This window comes from Convolutriloba macropyga, chromosome 14, assembly GCF_964194025.1.
Source record: "Convolutriloba macropyga chromosome 14, txConMacr16.3, whole genome shotgun sequence".
NCBI classification, from domain to species: Eukaryota; Metazoa; Xenacoelomorpha; order Acoela; family Convolutidae; genus Convolutriloba; species Convolutriloba macropyga.
In genome coordinates this window covers 17,054,395-17,075,101 of record NC_134481.1, presented here as the reverse complement: position 1 = coordinate 17,075,101, position 20,707 = coordinate 17,054,395, and the positions used below count along the sequence as shown (strand labels likewise).

Sequence of the window (20,707 nt, the reverse complement as noted above, 5' to 3'; positions counted from 1 at the left end):
CACAAGACTGAAAATAAAATTAGAATGATGTATCAACCAATTTTAAATCAATTTTGGACGAAAATTAATAGAAAATGAATTACACTACATTTCCTTTCATGTTTTGACATTTGTCATCTATTTGCTCTTTTTTCCAGATTTTTACATAATCTTTCGACGATTCTGGAGGAATTTATAAAGTCTGCGTGAAGGTACGATGAGCAGCACTCTATATTGGCAAATTTTCTTACTTCGTTTTTTTCAGATCAAGCTACAGAACAATCCAAAAGAATAATTGTTTTTATAATGCTTTCCCACGCGCAAAAAATTGGGAAAAGTTGGTTTTGGATTTTTGTAAAAGTCAAATTTGCAAGCAATAGGCCATAGATTTTGATAAAGGGCAAAGATAATGCTCTGTAAGAGCTGACGCTTTATTTTTTAAACACGGAACAACATGAGATGACCGTTGTTGTTAAAGCAGAAATTGCCCATTTTTTGCAACTGAAGACCCCGGTAATCTAAAATCGATTTGAAACAAGGAGCTAGCTCATTGCAGTAGCATTGATTAGGCGCTGCTAAGAGAACTTCTGCGCCTTATAGTACTCTAAGCCTGTTTTGTAAATTGGGTGAAACACATTATAGTATTTAGGAACACGTCACATTTAAATGTTTGACCCTCTCGACCATGTTACTGTTGCGGTCTTATTACGATGTTATTATGTAACAAACTTTAGTCTATTTTTCAGTTGGTTAGTTATGGCGCCGCTGTCAAGGGTAGAAAAACCCAAAACGCACAAAGGGCGCAAGTTTCTTCTCAACAGGGAGGCGAAAGTGGTCGAAAATGAAAAGTTCACCGTATTTATTCGCTGCTCTTCGACTTGCACTAAAAGCTCTCAAGTCCTGACAGATTTCCATCATTTGAAGAAGCCGCATGCAATGTTTTACGGGAAACAAAAACAAGAAGTCTACCCTTTCGAAGATCCGACGCTTGTTGAAAGGCTTTGTCGTAAAAACGATGCTTCTTTATTCTCAGTGTCAAAACATTCGAAGAAGAAACCAAATTCTTTAATTTGCGGACGATTGTACAACGGAAATATATTAGATATGTTTGAGTTTTTAATTGAAGATATTAAGCCTATCTCAAATTTCTTAGGGAATTTACCCGAAGGAAAAGGAAATAAACCTCTTCTTGTTTTTGCGGGAGATGATTACGAGAAGTCGAAAACTACGTCGCGTCTTCGAAGTTTCTTGATCGATTATTTCCGTGGAATCGTAACTGACAAAATATCATTACAAGGAATCAAAAGTGTTATTTCATTTTTCTTGGTCGGTGATACGTTGCACATGATGCCTTATGCAATAAAATTGGCAAAAAGTGGAGCCAGTAGCGAAAATACACCCCGCGTCGAGTTGCTAGAAACTGGACCTCAGGTTTCATTCAAGGTGGCGAGATCGCAACTGGCAACAGACGATTTGTACCAGGAGAGTCTAAGAAGGCCAAAAGAATTGATGGCGAAAAAGAAGAAGAATATCTCTACGGACGATTTCAAATCTCAGCTAGGAAGGGTTCACATGGAGAAGCAAGATTTCAGCCAGTTGCAGTTGAGAAAGGTCAAAGCGTACAAACATTTGGAGAGCTCAAATGCAGGGTTGCCTCCTGAAGTTAGAGAGAAACTTGATCAAAGTAGGGATTCTGAAATGTCTGATGAAGATTATTGACGTTTATATCAAACGTGAAATGTTCTCTCCTATCTTGATATAAATTTAAATGTTCGGATTGCGTGGTCTTTTTTGTGAGTTGATATAAGACTAAGGGTAGCGTTGCTGTTTTATAAACAGTTTCAGATAAGAAAGATTCGATATTAACTTCAAATAGGAAGCATGAATGTTATTAATCGCTTTTCGTGTGACTATTTCTTCTGACTTTTTGACTTTTCGTCTGACTATTTGACTTTATATCCTGAAAAATGAGATAAACAGGTAATGTTTGCAGGGCATTAATTTCTCTTAGAGCCTTACGGTCCACTAATCTAAGTATGTTATTCACCAAAACTGTTTGAGATGAAAGTCATCCGTATCCCCGCAGGCTCGACACCCCATAAGATATTTGACATCTAAATTATACATTTGATTTCGTTCTTGAGTTTCAATTATCTTCGGTATTTTTCAATCATGCATCGTTCTGTTTGAGGCAATGAAATTAATAGCTCTTTAAAAATTCATCGCCGAAATTTTTCTAATTGTTCCGACCCACTTTTGTGGGGGGAGGAACTATATACTCAAATGAGTTTTTTGTTTAGTCAATTTTGGGCGATTGATAAATTCATCCTAGAGGGTTGTGAGTGGTATCGTGAGAAAGCCCGTCCAGCGTAGAATACAAAATTACTAGGATTTCGAATTTCATATTTTATACGAAGTTATTGAGGTTTAATACATATCCAGGTTTTTTGAACATTTGACTGATTTCCTTGACTTATTGACGTAGATGTACAAGTATTGCTGAACCGTCTGATCGTGCTAAAACTTTGGCTGAGTTTTGGTTTTTTGTCAATTCAACCCTTTTAACAAAAATGGCACCAAATATTCATCTTAAGCTCACTTTGTATATATCTGCCGTAAATGCAAAAAAATGCTGTCACAACCTGTGAATCTATGGAAACTCCAAATGAAACTATTTTTACGCAAGCCGCCTGTGAGTGTTCTGAAGACAAAATTTTGCCGGTTTTCTAAAATTGAAAATGAACCTTTGAGCTTTTCTACTTCTGAATCTTGTTTTTATCAACCAATTTATAGCTTAGTCTCAGCAAAGGCAGGGCGTATGTTTTCTATTGAAACAAAATTTAATCATAATTGCAGTTTTATGTTTTTTGTAGAGTTTTTTGGTTTTCGTAATGCGAGTTTTTTAAAACAAATTTTGGTGATTTGTGGACATCTGAAAATTTTTGAGGTTCTTTTCTCGTTTTTTGACATTAACGAGTGGTCTTATATCAATTTTTTGGTGTTGAAAGAAAGTTCAATTGCAAGTATCTAATAATTTTAGTGAATAGATTATGGTTTTAACGGCTTCTACAACATTTTCTCGCAAAATTTATTTGAATTTTGGACCTTCGTCTTTTACTGTTGTTCTTTTTGTAGACGTACGACATTTTCCTCACAGAGACAAGCCCTAATTGATCATCAAGTTTTTTGAAAAGATTGACTTTAACGGCTTCGACATTGTTTTACCGCAAAATTTAATTGGTTTCCGTATTCTTGTTCTTTATTTAGTCCTATAGCATATTCTGGATGATGACAATTCCCAATCGCTTCATGTGAATGCATAGGTGAACGTCTGTTTTCTTTTCAGTTAATAACTATTGGTTTTGATTACTTCAATTTTAATTGTTTTGAAAATATTCAATTGTTTTTTCTAACTTTGCGACATTTTTTCGACATTAATGACGGGTCACATATCAGATTATTGATGTTAAAAGGAAGCTGAATTGAACCTATCTTATTTTTTAGTGAATAGATGTTTTTAACAGCTTCAACACCGTTGTCTTGCAAAATTTAATTTTGATATTTGATTTTTTTCTGTATTTGTCATGCCTTTGTATAGCCATGACATACTATGGATAATAACAGTTCTCAAAGGCAATGAATTTATATGGGGATTTACATGAAACTATTTGTCACGCTCCTTTTTCGTGACTTATAGTTACGTGACGTTTTTCATTTAAATATCCATATAAAGTGCTATAATCTAGTTTTTATTCAGATAGACTTCAAGGCCATATCTAGCCTGTAATTCCATTTAGTCCTGTAACCCTTTATTTGTTTTGGTTTACTAAAAACAACCGCAGATTGACAGTTAACAGATAAATATATTAAGTATATAAAAGCCTCAATATTTACCTTTTTAAGCTCCATGACGATGAGTTTGTATAATGGGTAAATAACTTCATGAGAAAATAATTACGTGGTGAATCAATTATTCTGATAAAGTACGTGCTAATACGGAAATTGTATATGTACTTAACAAACATCAAGAGACGTACAAAAGCCGGAAATTGTCCAACTTGAAGATCAGTAAATATTGTCCAACGCGAAGGACCACTACAACTACAGGTACAAATCAGCAAAACCTGCGATCAGCAAAACACCGGCGAGCCAGCCTGATAATCAGTTGATTACAATCACCTGAAACTTCACTAAAACTTGTAAAACTTTTTATTGATTATTGTTGATTTATTTTTAAAATAATTAAAGATTGAACTGGAAAATCTTAATAAAATTTCACGCTATAACAGGCTTCCATAGAGCTAAATAACACTGTACGAAGCTATTAAAACACAAGGCAACTAATGGATTCTGCGTCTGAACTGCTCAACAAAAGGCTATTACTAGCTAACTTTGTTCAAATTATATCCGCTAAAAGTCGAACTATGAAACATAATAAGTCCTTGTACAATGTCAGTAATTCAAGCCGTTTACACCAAATATTAACCTTATAACACCACGAGGAACACTCTATAAGTTACTGCGTAACACTTCAGTGATTTTAGTTGATCGGACATGTTTTTCATGACTTGAAAATAATTGTTTTAAAAAAAGTTCTTTTTTTTTCAAATTAGCGTTTTTCGTTCTTTCTTGTTCCTTTATTTTCTAGTTTCATTAATGACGCGTCACCTATGTCATCATTTGCATTGCATGAAGCTGCATTTGAAGAGTTTTTAGGGAATAACTTATTATTTTAACGGTTTCGACACTGTTCTCGCAAAATTTAATTAGTTTAATTAGGCTTGTTTTTTTTACATTATTTGTTCTTTTTGGTAGTTTAATGACAAATTTTGTTTAATGACAAGTCTCAACCGCTTATTTTTGAAATATATATGGGTTATTTTATGTTTTCAGTTATTAACTAATTGTTTTGAGGACTTCGATATTAAATGTTTTAGAATGCATAATTTTATTTTCTAACTTTGTTTTTTGCCCACTTCTTACATTTTCTCATTAAAGAAGGGTCTCATATCACATTACCTGTGTAGAAAAGAGACTCAGTTGATGGCATATATCGTACAGGTGAATGGATTTCGCCTTAGACAACGCTTTCTCGCAACACTTTGTTTTCGCTACAGTAAGTTTTTTTCGGTATTTGCGTTCTTTCTGTGGTCGCGTAGTATGTTCTGGATAATGACAAGTTTTAGTCGCTCCCTATGAAGATATAAATAAAAATGAACCTATTTTTTGTCTTCATATGTTGGCTAATCGTTTTCATGACTTATTTGAAAATATTTTATGAAAAAACGTCGAATTTTGGTCGTAATTAATGCTTGTCGTTTGTTTGATCTGGCTGTTTGTCTTGTCGCGCAGCCTTATTAATGGCAGCTTTCAATAGCCCTCTAATGTGGCATTATCTAACTATGTTTTGGGGTTTTACATTTTTAAAAAAAATTTTACATCAGTTTATTTCGAACAAAATGTGTACTTTTAAAAGTTATTTGTTTCTTCATGGTAGACAGTTAAGTCAAAAATGTGGTTGACTGGAGTCGGAATAACGTGTGCAAACGCACATTACCCAGCCTCCTTGTTGAAATAAATGGCCCCACGAAAAAAAAATGATTGAATTTCAAAGAAAAACCTTCATTGCGCTCTTGGCTAAAGTTTATCCACAGACAATTAGTTTGAAGGAAAGCGACAGAAATACTGCCTAAAACTACCACAAACACATCAATAGGATCATCATATGGATTAAAAGCTTTTTTTCGTCCGCCAATTTCTAATCAATCATCCACAACTTTCATCAGCCATCTCCGTGAAATGTTCATCAGATTCTTCCATTATTTTTTAATAAAATGGAAGAATATTTTTTTACTATTACTATTAAATTTTTTTTACGTAATTCAATATGTCCCCTTTCGTTGAACTGCTTAATGTCCCGTGGTATTTCGGAGTTTTAAATCTTTCAAGAAAACTTAGATCTTCGTAATTTCAAACACAGCTTGAAAGATGCAGAACATGCCCCTTACATCGAAAACAATTTTTGTATAGTTATTCGGCGATATTTTGATCGGGGTGAACAATATAACTTTTTATTTCATCACAACTTGAAAATGATGCAAGGAATTTACCTCTGAAAATGTGAAAACCATAGCTTGGAACGGTTGGCATAGGTTTCCAAATTTACATCGACACTAAAAGACTGTTCGAAAAATAGTTGAGAAAAAAATTCAAGCATTAGTCAAAAATTATTTGACAAATTTGGAACAGAGTTTGTGTGTTAAATAATATTTGATATCTGTAAAAACAGGTGCCTTGTTATAGCAGCTGTTTGGAATCAGCTTTGAGAATTTTGGCGATCACAGTTTGCACGAATAGCAATCTCCAAACCCAATACAGTGATCTGTTCTATGCTTGTCCCTCGTCGTTGGGTTTTGACATAATTGAAGAAAAATGTACTTCAATCGTTATGATGTATGTTACATTCCACCAGTTTTTGGCTCGATAAAATTGACATCCATGCTTAAAACTTCTTTTCTATAGTTAGCTTGATATGTCTGATCTCTTAAACTCAAATTAAAACAAGGCGGCTCATGAGAGTCAGTGCTTAGCACAGAATGTCCCAACATACCTCTCAAGGTTGCGCTGGTTATGCATTGGAGAAAATAACTTGTACAGTGCACCCAAAAAATTCCGTGTTTTTTCGGCAGACAAAAACGAAAATTCTAGAAAGAAAAGTGTACAACAATTTGAAACACACCGACACATAACAACCATACAAACACCCACACTCCACGTTACGCAAACACCAACAAACAAATACAAACATCAACTTAAGGAAAAAAAACATTTTTTTCGGAAATCGGTCTACTGAAGTTTCGTAACCGATCTTTTAGAACTTCTTTGTTTTTTAAAAGAAAAATGGGTGTGGAATTATAAAGGCAATTACCTATGTAACTGTATATTTGACACCAAACTTTTAAATGTAACTTTTGAAATAAACAGTGATTTTTTGCTAGTGTAACAACTCAACTGTGGTATTAGCTAACTCCATAAACTGCAAAAGAAATAGTGCTTAGAGGACTCGAACCGAATATCTCCAGAACCGAGGCCAGGCATTCTACCGTTTCACCAAAGTTCTACTGAAGTAGCAACTTTGTTAGCTTGATATACCACAAGCTGAGTTATTACACATGGACAGTTAATTTTTTGAAATCTGGCAGATTTTTCCTCAACGAGACTTGAAAACACAGGTTTAGCTATGGAATTATATCGTTTAGCATTTTGTACCAAGTAATAAGAAATTTTTCTAATTTTGACATGTTTTCTAACAGTTTTTCCACTCTGCTTCTATTTTTGTCCAATATTCAATGGAATCAACTATCTGAGACTAAATTTAATTCCCTGTCTCTCTCGTATCTGAAATCTATTCAAGTTTCCTCACCGTGCATTTACGTCTTGATTTTTTTCTGAGAAATCAGATGTTGACTTCCTGAGGCCATTCTATTGTTTGTCGTACGACTGACAAAAAAATCTGAAGGAAACTTTTCCAAATTTTCCAATTTTCAGAATTTTTCATTTTTTGAGCCTCATGAGCATAATGGGACAATTCATTTTTCTAAATCTTGCAGGCCTCATCAGCGATATTTGAAAACTAGGTTTTGATATAAGACACGTTTAAAGCCGCAATTTGTAGCAAGTAATTTAATTTTCTTAAATTGTGTCTGAAATTTGAAGGAATTATCTCCCTGACATAAACTCACTTCTTCTGTCTTCTAGATACAACACACGCATTACAAAAATCACACAGATACATACACTTTCAGAAACGTGCCTACACGCAGACACCGCCAACAAAAAGAAAATTTTCGTTTTGGAATCTAATCTTTACTAAGTTTGCTACCATTTATAGCCTTGATGGTTTTTTTCTTGAAAGCTAGGTTTGGATTCCTTGGGGCAGTTGTGTCCTCAGCCGTACAAAAAATTAAACGAAAATGGGAAACGAGCTTCTTGAGCTTTATCGAAATATTTTGCCATTTTTGATGTTTCATTAGCATAATGAGAGGAACAGTTTATCAAAATTGCGCAGACCTGTTATCAACAAGCTTTGAAAATAAGGAGTCGCGACTTTGAATTTATTTAAAGCCACAGTTTGTGGCAAACAATATGTTAATTTTCCAATTTTTTTTTGCAATCTGCTTCTCTTTGTACAAAATTTAAAGAGACTATTTCTATCACACTAATTCCTTCTTTCCCTTTATCCTAAACACATATCACACCTTACCTTTACTAACACACGCACGTACATACACCTATACAAGCGCACGCACACACACACACACACACACAAACATTCAAAAACAATTCTCGTTTTTAAAAAAAATCATTTTTTAAATTGCGTTTTTGACCTCTGATCTTTGCTCAATGTTCGTCTTTACTCCCTAACTATAAAATTAGTTTTTATTCTGATATGCTATAGTAGATTAGCTTGAACTATCTGCTCTGACATCAGAATTGATACAAATAAAAAGATAAGAAGAGACAAAATTTTTTCTGTTTTTTTTTTCAAAAAGCATTTGATTGATTTGATGTTGATTTTATCAAACTGGTTTTTCTTTTCTCCAAGTTTCTCAAAAATAGTTGGGTGGTTAGTTCTGATGAAATGTGAAGAAATTTTGCAGAAACTATTCCAGAATATAGAAAAGTGTACAATTTTCTACTTCGAGTTTTACTTGTTCAAACTTGATTTTTAATTGCTCTCAAACAAAGTTTGTAGCAATTATATTACTCCTGTCGGTCTTTTTTATGCAATTTTTCGTTTGACTTATTTTTTGTCCGAGGCTTTTGACTTTTCGTCCTCAAAAAAGGGATAAACAGGTAGCGCCCTGCAGCCATTAAGCGCTCTTAGAACCTTTCAGATCTGTTTTAGCTCAAACTGTTTTGGAGACTTATACTTATGGTGTGAAGAGCGGAAGAGAGGTTAAAGACACCCGCACTGTTGACCCCTCGCCACTATTGCCCCCCCCCCCCCCCCCCCCCCCACCGAGGCTACGTTCGAAAAACTCATCGCTAAAAACACCCAATTTTATACTAATTTTAACAACTTCTTCAAAGCTTTTTGAAAATTTTTCTCATTTTTTGAGTTTTCTGCCCCAGCTATTAGGGAACCTCCTCTAGATTTTTATTAAAGGTTACTGCATAGTTTCTAGTGGTAGTGGAATAGTTTCAACATTTTAACTTTACGAATTTTAGCATTTTTTTGACAAATCGTGCAAATTTTTTCAATTTTTTTGACATTTAGTTTTCATTATTCAAGTTTTTACAGACCCAGGAGGCAGAAATCCTCTTTAAGTGTTTAATCGTAAGTCACTGCAAAATTTTCATTGTCCATGGAATAGTTTTAAGTTCTTTATTGTCACAAACTTTAGCAATATTTCGATAAATTTTTCAAATTTTTTCAAGTTTTGAAAATTTTTTGGGTTTTTAAGTTTCTCCCGCGTCCAGAGCCCAGAAACCTCCTGTAGGGTTTGATCATAGGTAACTGTACAGTTTCTAAATCTAATTGAATGTCTCTCAAGATTTCAACACCACGAAATTTAGCGTTTTTTTTCTAAAACGTTAATTTTTTTCAATTTTTTTGACATTTTTTGTCATTTTTCAGGTTTTTCAGCCTAAAAGAAAATCTCTTTCAGGGATTGATAATAAGTACCGGAAATTGTTTTTTGACCATGGATTAATTTTCAACTATTATCACAAAGTTTAGCAGTTAGTTATGCAATTTGCAAATTTTTTAATCTTTTTGAAATTTTTGGTTTATTTTAGATTTCTTCAGTCTCAAAAGCCACTAAACATCCTCTAGGGTTTGATTATAACTTACTGCATAGCTTATAGATGTAATGGAATATTTTTCAAGATTTTAATATCATCAATTTTTAAAAAAATATATTTGCAATTTTTTTCAAATTTTTGAATCTTTTTGATTTTTTAAATCTATTTTTCCGGCACCAGCGTCTTAGTGACCTCCTCAAAGGTCTGATGATAAGCTGTTGCATAGTTTTTAGGGTTAATGGAATGTTTATCAAGATTTTAATGACTCCAGCTTTAGCAATTATTTGGTAAAATTTAATTTTTTTCAAATTTTCGCAAAATTGATATCATGTTCCAAGTTTATGGATCTTTATGAGCCAGTGAAATTATTTAAAGCTTGGAATGGGGATACGGGATAGTCTCTTCAGACCATGAAATGGTTTTGAAGATTTCAATATCTCGAATTTTTGCAAGATTTCGTTAAAAATTGCGATTGAAAAGGACAAAATTTTTGAAAAAATTTGCCCTTTTCTGAATTTAACGATCATTACTGGCCAACGAAGCTTTTCAAGTCCTGCAGATTGGTTACTTGACATAACTCCAGAGTTAAAATTTAGTTTATTAGCTTTTGTCACTGCGAAATCTGGAAGCTATTCTTTTAAATTTTGCAATATTTTGCAAATTTTTAAATTATCAGTTTTTTGTTTGATTTATTTACTAACAAGGATAGAAAACTAAAAGCTAGCCTCACTAAACCGTGGTAACTAGCCTCACCGTCAGTAGCTAGCCCCACTAAACCGTGGCTAGCTACTGACGATGCTAACCGCTCGCCGGTCGTTTTATGGCAATTCGCCCGACGTTAGTCGGTTATGTTTGCTATTTTGAGGGCTCGAAATTGCCTGAAGTCTTCAGTTTTCCAAAAATCGTTTTGATGCAGAGAAAATAATGGCTTTTACCATAGTACTTAACCGGAAAAACTAAGAGATGTATAGAAATGAGAGAAATTTTCGGTCACATAGTTTAAATTGTTATTTTTATTGTTATTTTTGGGCTTGAAACTGTAAAGAATTACTGGAAAATCTCAATTCAACCTCAATTTATTACAAATTTTTCCGTTTGTTTTTATCCTAAAATTCAACGTGATGTCAGGCCCTAACCCTAACCCTAACCCCTCCCCCCTCCTCCCGAGCGATGTTCTTTTTTCCTCTCGATTTTTCAGTTTTTCCTTTGAAGTTTTTAATCAAAACTATATCCTGAGGGCTAAAAATGGCGTCTTTCTTCTTTTTCTACGATGCGTAAACAAAAAAAAGGTAAATTTGACTGAGTAAAAAATGCCTCGCATATATATTCTCCCATTTTTTTGTATCAATTAATGCAACATTATTTTCAAAAAAAAGTTGCTGTTCTAATTAGTTGCTCCTTGTTAGGAAAGTGGAACAAACAATAGTGGAACTCCACTGGTCAAAAAATTTTCTACTTTTTGTATTCACCTGTTGTAAAAGGAGAAACGCGTTTATTTGGGTGCTCTTATTTTGTTTCTTTTCCGCTCACTTATTCGTTAACCACACAGAAATAGATAGTTTTAGAAGTGAGAAAAAAAAGGAAAAAAATCCAAAAAATGTCTTGCTTTGTTGAAATTCGCGAACTTGAACAAAAATGCAGGACTTAGACAAAATTGCAACAAAATTCAATCTGTTTGTGTCAGTCAATATTTTCCCTCGATAGAATTTACTTTTTTCAAGTGTCTCAGCATTCGTTTCAAAGCTGCAAACAAACGTTGACACGCCTGAGTAGCATGTTTGCTAGCGGAGGCGACAGTAGATCGACAGTAGTTCTTATTTCGAATCTAGAACAGATTGAAGTTTCTGTTTAATGATGATGCCTCTGCAATCACTGGAACAATGACTATGCTATATTAAAGCATCGTCAAACACCGCTGAAAAGGTAAGCCCAAGTACCCTTATTAGTTTCATTCAGTTGTACCAATATAGTGGGCATCCTAAATTCATCATTTTTGTTGGAGACTGATTTAATCTGCAAGCTTTCCAGGAGAAAACTAGGCTGGAACCATAATTTTAAGAAACACTTTGAAATTTTTGCACCCCATTTTTCAGGCCCACACTTTTCTTGTTATCATAATGCCTTAATGGCTGCAGATTTTGCGCCTAATTAAAATATTGATGATGAGAAACATCGTCAAAACAAAAACTTGAGATCGAAAGAAAAAACGGACATTCAATTTTAATTGAAACTCATCTGCAACTTTTTTTTGCTAAAACTGCTTTCAACCATGTTCGGTTCTCCTCAGACGTATTCTTATTGTCGACATTTAATTTAGAGAGAATTTGTAATTGGGTGGAAATTTTACTGAACGATAATAGATCATGCATAATTTAATATCACATTGTGCTGTTTGTTTGTCTATCGTAGACTTTGACAGCATTGGATTGAAATTATAAGGCACTTGGAAAGCGAAAAGATAATAAACCCTTTGTTCCATGCAAACTTCTGTTTTCAATTAAGAAAAGCAAACATGTTCGAAATGAAGAGCTATTTAAAAATTAAAGAAACAAGATTTATGACGTCATATGGTACAAAATTTCCACGGAAGACATATTTTAAGTGCATTTACTTGCCAGCCGTGGTAGAAAATTTCAAATTCTCAATTATAACGTGAAATTTATAAACTTTTTAGGAACATTGCAGAACTTCTGCGTTTGTATATCCATATAGTTTCCTAATTTAAATCAGCATGATCATTCGATAATTGGGTAACTGCGCTTTTAGAAGAGATTTGAATTTTCTGTTTGGTACTTTGAAGCCATAAAAAAGATATCTGTTAGGAAAAAAATTTCTATCAATAAATGCAATTTTTTGCAGAGAAAGCGCAATTTTTCCCTAAAAGTTACCTTTGAACAGTTTCTTGCAGTGTCATCATTGTTAACGACTGTGATAAATACTGTCGCGACATTGCAATTCACCTTGATGTGACTGCGCTTAGTTTTGTTTCGAGTTCGCATAGTTATTAAGGGGCCACGCGTTTTAGCTATCAATATTCTTTCCGATTTTGCTCATTTCATAACTGAGAAGGAAAAATTTTTATGCGCATTAAAAATACAAAAAAACTAACGTAATTAGATTGACGAGCACCACGCAAAACAAATTTCTTCATACAAAATATTTCAAAAATATTGCAAAGAAACGCAGAAATTTTAACATCGATTAAACACATTAAATTAAATTTAAAATAATACTAAACGTAGCGATTCGGCATAGATGATTCACTATTTTTAATTCGAATCCGACTATCTGGGTCTTTTGGCATCAAATTGAGACACTATCAACTCCATCGTTCGGGGGAAGAGCTGACGATTGCTAATTCAATGTGTTAATTGATTTGTTCTAAGCTGGTTAAAGGTGGAAAAAGACAAGCTGTTACTTGATTACCCATACATGTGCTTTGCAATCTACTTTTTATTCCTAACTAATTTTCGTTTACATCATTAAAACAATGAACACAAATCATATTAAAATTAAAATAATACTGTTTAAATTTGCTTAAACGTAAGAAAAATATCACAAATCTTAAACTTCTGAAATTAATGGCAAAAACTGTTCATCTGTTAACCAAGCCGGAGCCAAAAATAACAGTTAAATCCTCAAGCTAGTTTAATAACTAACTTGAGGATTTACCTGTTTTTTTGGCTACGGCTTTGTTAATAGATGAACAGTTTTTGCCATTGATTCCAGAATTTTAAAATTTGTAAATTTTTTTTTTTACAATTTAGCAAATTTAAACAGTATTATTTTAAATTCACTATGATATGTGCTCATTGTTTGAAAAATCAGAAACTTAGTTACGAATGAAATGTAGATTGCAAAGCGCATTTATTGGTAATCAAATAACAGCTTGTGTTTTTCCACCTTTATCCAGCTAAGAACAATTGAATTTGCTCCTTGAATTAGCAATCAACGGTTCTTCCCCTGAACGATAGAGTTAACAGTGTCGTACATTGATGCCAAAAGACCCAGACAACCGGGGTTTCAATTCAAAATAGTGAACCATCTAAGCCGAATTGCTTCGTTTCCATGTGTTCGGGATTTTTTTTACTGTATTGGCAGTTGTTTGTATGGTTCAGAAAAAGCGTTCAACAGACACAATTGGAGTTGAAATATCAACTATTTTGTTGGTCACGTGTGACGCAATAAACTCTTTAAAAAGACAAAAGGTTGAATGTATCAAGCTCATATCTGCAGTGCAATTTGCATGGCCGTGGTTCCTTTTACGAAAATCATTAGGATCGATAGGATCCTTCGGCTGACTACAATGCTGGTTGCCTTGGAGAAAGCATTGTGTTCTTAGAACAACAACGCTGCTCGTTTTAAAGTCTAGAAAACTCTTAAAGGAGTTCGACAGTTGGTTCGGCGGCCAATGGAATAAAAAATTGGTTCCGTGACTTCTCCAGTGCTGATAATGATTTTTTTGTCTTCTGCAACAATCGAAATTGTACTAGCCCTCATTCTGTCTTGCATTAAAAGGGTTTGTGCTGAATTTCCGTTTAACAAGTAAATTGTCATTATCACTTGTCCTGGAGTTGTCATCCAATGCTGAAGAATTTTTCTCGCAAACAGTTGGCTCTAAGTCATCTTTCAAAAGCCCTGACAGTTTTGTAGAATTCGGCTTGTGCAATGTAAACCGTAGTGCGCTTTTCTAGAAAGAGTTTTTTTCAACAATATCGAATTTTGGGCTATAAAACCATTTTTCGAGAGCTGGTCGCAGAACTTCTATGCACGCTGCTGTGATTTGTTTTTTTTGCATCGAAACTAGATTTTTTCTGGACCTGAGAGAACATTTTTTCTTTTATCTTTGATACATGTTTTTTCCATCTTTAGCAACTACGCAAAAGCGTTTCTGGAATTCATTTTATGCCCCACAAAGAAGTTCATCATCCTGTTTGAAGGAGGTTTGTTCTAGATTGGAGCTTATTCAAGACAAATTGCGGTCAATCGGATGTTGCGCTGAGGCGAAAATCGAAACATCCTTGCTGGGCTCAAGTTTGTATTCAATGATAAGTCCACTGAAGTAAAGAGGACTGTGTCTGGAGTTACAAGTTTCCCAAAAAACGATGGGTCAGGTAAATGTTCTCCAACTTGCTCTATAATGTTCTTCCGATTGAGCGTGTTGAAGGCATTCTCAAAGTCTATCTGGAAATTTCCTTGGCTGTTGTCAGTGAAACAGTGGTTTATTGATATTTTGGCTACTTGGATCATAGCCGCTGCGCCACGTTAGTCGGCAACGGCAACAACAAAGTCTTTGTTTTTATTGAATGCGTTTTTGGCGCAACATTTTGGGAGACAAGAGGTCGCAATACCTCTCCAACAATAAAAGGCCTAACAGCTTGAACAGCACAGTGACGAGGAGGTATCACTGCAAATTTCGACTGGCTGTGAAATTGGCGATGCGAGTAAGATTTGCCCTCATGTTTTTTGAATCATTCGGGCTATGGTAATTGATTGCGTTATGAAGATGCTCGGGATATAAGCTGCTAGGTCCAGCCGATAATCCTTAGGGAAAGGGGTTGAGGAAATTATTAACGTATTGTTCCTCAAACTGGTAAGGATAATCGTATTTTATTGTATTGAACTTTTTACGAAAATGCTATCGAACGTATTTTAAATAGTGCTGGGACTGTTTGTGCAGCCACACATTGCCAATCTTTGAGTTTCGTTTCATAGCAACCCCTTTGAGAAAACAAAATCAAAGTAAATGGCACAATTTCTTGAATATTAGTGTAGGTGGAGCTTGGTTTTATCCGGTTTAGTCTCAGTTATTCATGTAAATCATAGGAAAAATGTGAAATCAAAAATTGTCTGTGCAGTTTCCTGATTTTTAATTGCCTGGACAGGGTTCTTCGAATTATATTTTTTTTCGGCAGATATTTAACGGGTGTCACCTTGGTCAAGAATAAAGTTGATGAATCACATAATTTTTTTCATCACATGAATAGTGATGACAACAGCCAAGGTGTTGTAGCAATTAGCAATTCAAGCTGATTTTGTTAAAAGCGTACAGCTTGTTTTTCCGGGAGTTATTCATATTTCTTGTCGATTGTTTTGCGCTAAATTGGAAGTGGGTATTTGATTTGATCCTTTTTTAAGTACTACTGCAATAATTGATCTTTCACATTATGAAATCATAACCAAAAACCTAAAATTGTTATGCAGCTTCATTTGTTTGTAAGATGATTATTTAGAATAGCGCATAAACAATATTCCGTGTGCTTCTCTTGATATTTAACCATAGAAGATATCTTAGCTGATGTCAAGCAGTTTATCATTCATTTTATTATAATGCGGGTGAAATGTTAAAAAAATGGGTGTATGAATAGAAAAATTGCTTCCAACTCAAGACACTTAGAAAATTAACTAATGCCATAATAGAGGGCCGATGAGTTCAGCCCTTAGTAAATTTACGAGACAAGCCAAAAAACAAAATCAAATAAGAACAACAAACAATATTTACATCCGAAACTCATTTTATCTTTTTGGAATAAAGAAATCTTAATAACAATGTCAAAATAGCGTCAAAAAAGCCTAAACTAAACAAATTGATTTGTACTTCACTAGCAAAAACATGCCATGACTAAAAAAAATAGAATGTTTCTTTTTAAATCCAAAAGTGTGATATACGACCTGTATTTAATGCGACTATGTAACAAGTAGACAAGACAACAAGACAAAGAAAAGGAAGCATAAAGATGGGAAAATGTACAAACATCGACTTGTAACGTAAAATGCAAAAATAATTAAATGTTGTTCCACTAGAAAGACTATCCGACCCTTTTTATGATGACTTGAAGCTACACGTTAACCAGATAAAGAGAAAAATTGGCAAATCACATTAATCCATTGTTTGTTTTGAAAACCAGTATTTTCAAAACAAACAATGGAAAACCATAAAGTCAAAACAAGCATAAGCTTTCGACTAAAACACTACATATGTTTTCGTGAAAAACCATAGGAAGCCAGATCATCAAGTCATGTCGTTATTAAGCCTTGATTTGAATAGTGCTGTCCTGTAATTAACATAAAAAAGCAGAAATTGCGAAGATATTTAAAAAAGACATCGTTTGATTACACTCCAAATAATTTTTGGACAGTAAAAAAACAACGGTTGGACAAAAAAAACCTTGCTACTTCTGCTCGCCTTCTAGGAACATGTAGTTGTTCCAAATATTATGGATATGGATATTTTTATATACAAAATTTGTTCTATCAAAACACTTTGGATAATAATCGAGTTAAATAAGTAAAAAACTAAGTATATTAGTTATTTTTATGTCATGCATCCTACGCATAATTAAAACGTATCCAACGCATAAGTGGTGCACATTTTCAACCATACTGCTCAGAAAAAATTCATGTTATGACTCATTCTGCCAAGGGAAAAAGCAGTGTACTAAAGCGTTCTATTCAGTCTAACGGCAGATTGAAAGCGTAAAAGACATTATAGACAGTCTATAGAATTCCCTTATGAGAGTTCTGTCAATTTCATAACACATAAATGAAACTTGATGAATCAGTACTCAACAAGTAACCGAGCCGCACCCGGTTAAACACATTAGCAATTCAAGTTGATTTTGTTAATAGCCGCACAGCGATAGCTGGGCTATTATTGGCCTTCTCTTGGTTTATTCTTTCGTCGTCAAAATTTTTGTTAAGTCCATATGATGTCGCAACTACTTTAAATGTGCTTTTTGTTCAATCGTGTACGTATTTTTTCTGAATTAAAGGAGTGACGTCATTTTTCACTCTTATTAGAGAGTGTTTTTTATTCATTCGCGTGATCAAGTTTTTGTCATATGAATTAATTCACTCTCAAAAATGACTTGCTCACTTTGAAATGGACTTTTCTTCACTTTAATTCAAAGAGATAAGGTCAAGTGAATGTAAGTCAATCTAAAGGAAGGTTATTTGAGAGCAGCTAATAGAGACAGCGATAACTTATACGGATTCTTAATAAAAAACATCTCATCTTTGATGAAAAGAGTAGTTTTTTGGTCTGTTTGTTTTTCATGCGTGACGTCATTTTTTCACTCCTACTGTTCGATTGGTTTTTGTTTTTTTTGCGTGATTACGTTTTGGTCCAACTTGACTAACTTCACTCTCAAAAATGACTTCGTCTCTTCAAAATTGACTTTTCTTCACTTTTATTCAAAGAGATAAAGTCAAGTGAATGTATGTCACTCTAAATGAAGGTTATTTGAGAGCAGCTAACAGAGACAGCAATAACTATACAGATTCTTAATCAAAGTAACATCTCATCTTTAATGAAAAGAGCAATTTTTTTGGTCAGTCTGTTTGCACTGTTTTTTAGACTGCAGATCTACGAAGCTATTGCAGCTATTTTCTGGAAATCTGCCAGCTATGTTTTCCAGACTGTTTGTTGTATCTTATTCTAATTTTACTTCTGTCCGCATCAATTTTAATTTCAATTGTCTTCCAAATCATTAGTATGAGCACCCGGACCCCATTAACGTAAGTAGTATTCATATCTGCCATGTTACTGGAGGGGGGGGGGGGGTCCGGACCCCCCCCCCTACAAGAACTCTCACCACCGAAAAACTGATTTTCTCTTAGTGAAAGCAAGTTTTTTGGTTAAGTTTCGCCAGCCTGAGAGAAGTTCTTGGGTTAAGTCGGCTGGCGAAACTTAACCAAAAAACTTGCTTTCACTAAGAGAAAATCAGTTTTTCGGTGGTGAGCGTTCTTGTAGGGGGGGTGTCCGGACTACCGCCCTCCAGTAACATGGCAGATATCCGCTGTTGAAATGTTCGCTGTATATAGAATTAGGTGTTACCTAAGTTTTGAACTCTCACTAAATCTTTTTGGTGAAAACATAAAAAACCTAATATAAGACACCAGAAGCCTAAAATTTTTCAAAAAATTTCAAAAATTTTTTCGAAAATTTTTCAAAGTTTTTCAAGGTCCTAAAATGGTCTGAAATGGATTTTGCGCTATGAAAGAGCACTCAAAAGTGATTTTTTGTTGACTTCACTTTTTTCACCTAAGTAGTATAGGGGTCGAAACATACAAAAATTTCGAAATTTTTGAAAAAAATTTTCAAAATTTTTCAAAGTCCTAAAATGGTCTGAAATGGATTTTGCGCTATAAAAGAGCACTCAAAAGTGATTTTTTGTTGACTTCACTTTATTCATCTATGAAGTATGGGGGGTCGAAACATACAAAAATTTCGTTATTTTTCTGAAAAAAAATTTCAAAATTTTTTGAAGCCCTAAAGTGGCATGAAATGGATTTTTCGCAATGAAGGAGCTTTCAAAAATGATTTTTGTGGACTTCATTTTGTTCAACCAAATAGGACATGAAAAACTCAGTTTTTGAAGTAGTCTGAAAGAAGTCAAAGAGCAGTCAGAAGCAGTTTGTGTTGACAATACTTTTGCAAACGTTCAGTGTGATGTGGAAAGCTTGGCTTTATTTTTTTATATACATGTGTAACTATGTATATTTCTATCAAAACAAGTACGTATATTTGCTTACATGTGTTCAAAATTGTAATGTTTATGTAGGAATGATCAATTGAAAGAAACGAAAGAATGAGAGTTTTATTTATATAATTATGCGTATTCATGTGTATAATGAAAGTATATATGAAAGTGTATATCTGTTTATAAGTAATTATAACTGTGCTTAAGTTAAGTAATATGTTCCTATGAGTATAGGCTGAAATGTATGTCTGTGGTTAGAAATTGTAAATGTGTGTATTTGTCGAGACGTTCTTGGTTTTATGTGTGTATGTTTTTCTATATCTATACAGTGAAATGTATGTATATATGTCTGAATGTGTTTATGTATTTATGTATTTATATGTTTCCAATCCGATGAGAGAAAGAGAGAGAGAGATAGAGAGAGGGAGAGAGATAGAGAGAGGGGGGAGATAAGTTCCTGGAGGGCAATTTAATTGCCTTGAAGAATGTTGTTATTTGTCTCCACGATCCAATAATATTATATCTTGCACACGGATTTTGACCTTCAGCGTAGCTAAACTCTGTCCCATTAAGCATTGGCAAGCAAAATGTCACAAACGAAGACGACAACAAGGTTTTGATGTTCTGAGCATGCTTTGTTGAAAACTGAATTTTCTACACCTATCTAGCTACCATATTAAAAACTATCAAGATTTTTTACGAAAAAAAATTCATGCTCTTTGTCTTTTAATCCTAGGCAAGAAAATGATAAAATGTTGCAACACAGAAGATAAAAACAACTTTTTGATGTTCTGAGCATGCTTTGTTGAAAACTGAAATTTCTTCTCCTATCAAGCTACCATAATAAAAAACTATTAAGATTTTTCTTAAAAAAACAAATTCATGCTCTTTGTCATTTACTCCTTGGCAAGAAAATGATAAAATGTTGCAACACAGAAGACAAAAACAACTTTTTGATGTTCTGGGCATGCTTTTTTGAAAACAAATTTCTCTATAGGCATTCAGCTACCCTTCTAGGATTGAGCAAAATTATTTACAGGAAAAAATTATTTGAGTTAAATTGTTGGGAGATAAACAATAAATTGAGCTAAGTAAAAAGATTAAATTCTGTTAAAAACCGAAAAATTTGGTGGAAAAACTATGATATGCAGGAGCAGCTGAACGTGTTAGTTAAGTAAAGTAGAATGATAGGAATTCGTCAAGAGCTTGAATCAAACAAATAGTGTAATGATGTACAAAAAGAGTAGTTTCCACTGGAACTGTAAAAATAGCTAAATTTTCAAAAGTTAATTAGCCACTTGATCAATTAAGCAAGAAAGAACACAAGCTTTGTATTTGCGGGGGGTTGCTAGAAACAGCTTCAGTAGTGAATAAGTCTTGTTTGCGTATTGGGAATAACACTAACGGATAATGCGTGCTTTGACTGAAATCTTAAACAA

The 20,707-nt window shown here is 33.8% G+C and overlaps 1 protein-coding gene across 1 annotated transcript; it reads left to right on the top strand.

The window, feature by feature from the left end:
- Nucleotides 1-729: 729 nt before the first annotated feature.
- Nucleotides 730-1,761, top strand: LOC142353658 (ribosome production factor 2 homolog). Its single transcript, XM_075405956.1, has one exon. It carries the CDS (start codon nucleotides 736-738, stop codon nucleotides 1,696-1,698), a length of 963 nt encoding a protein of 320 aa, XP_075262071.1. The 5' UTR covers nucleotides 730-735; the 3' UTR covers nucleotides 1,699-1,761.
- Nucleotides 1,762-20,707: the final 18,946 nt, after the last annotated feature.

Excerpts from the sequence above, each read along its gene's own strand:
- LOC142353658 (XM_075405956.1), top strand. The coding sequence starts at position 736 with ATGGCGCCGCTGTCAAGGGTAGAAAAACCCAAAACGCACAAAGGGCGC.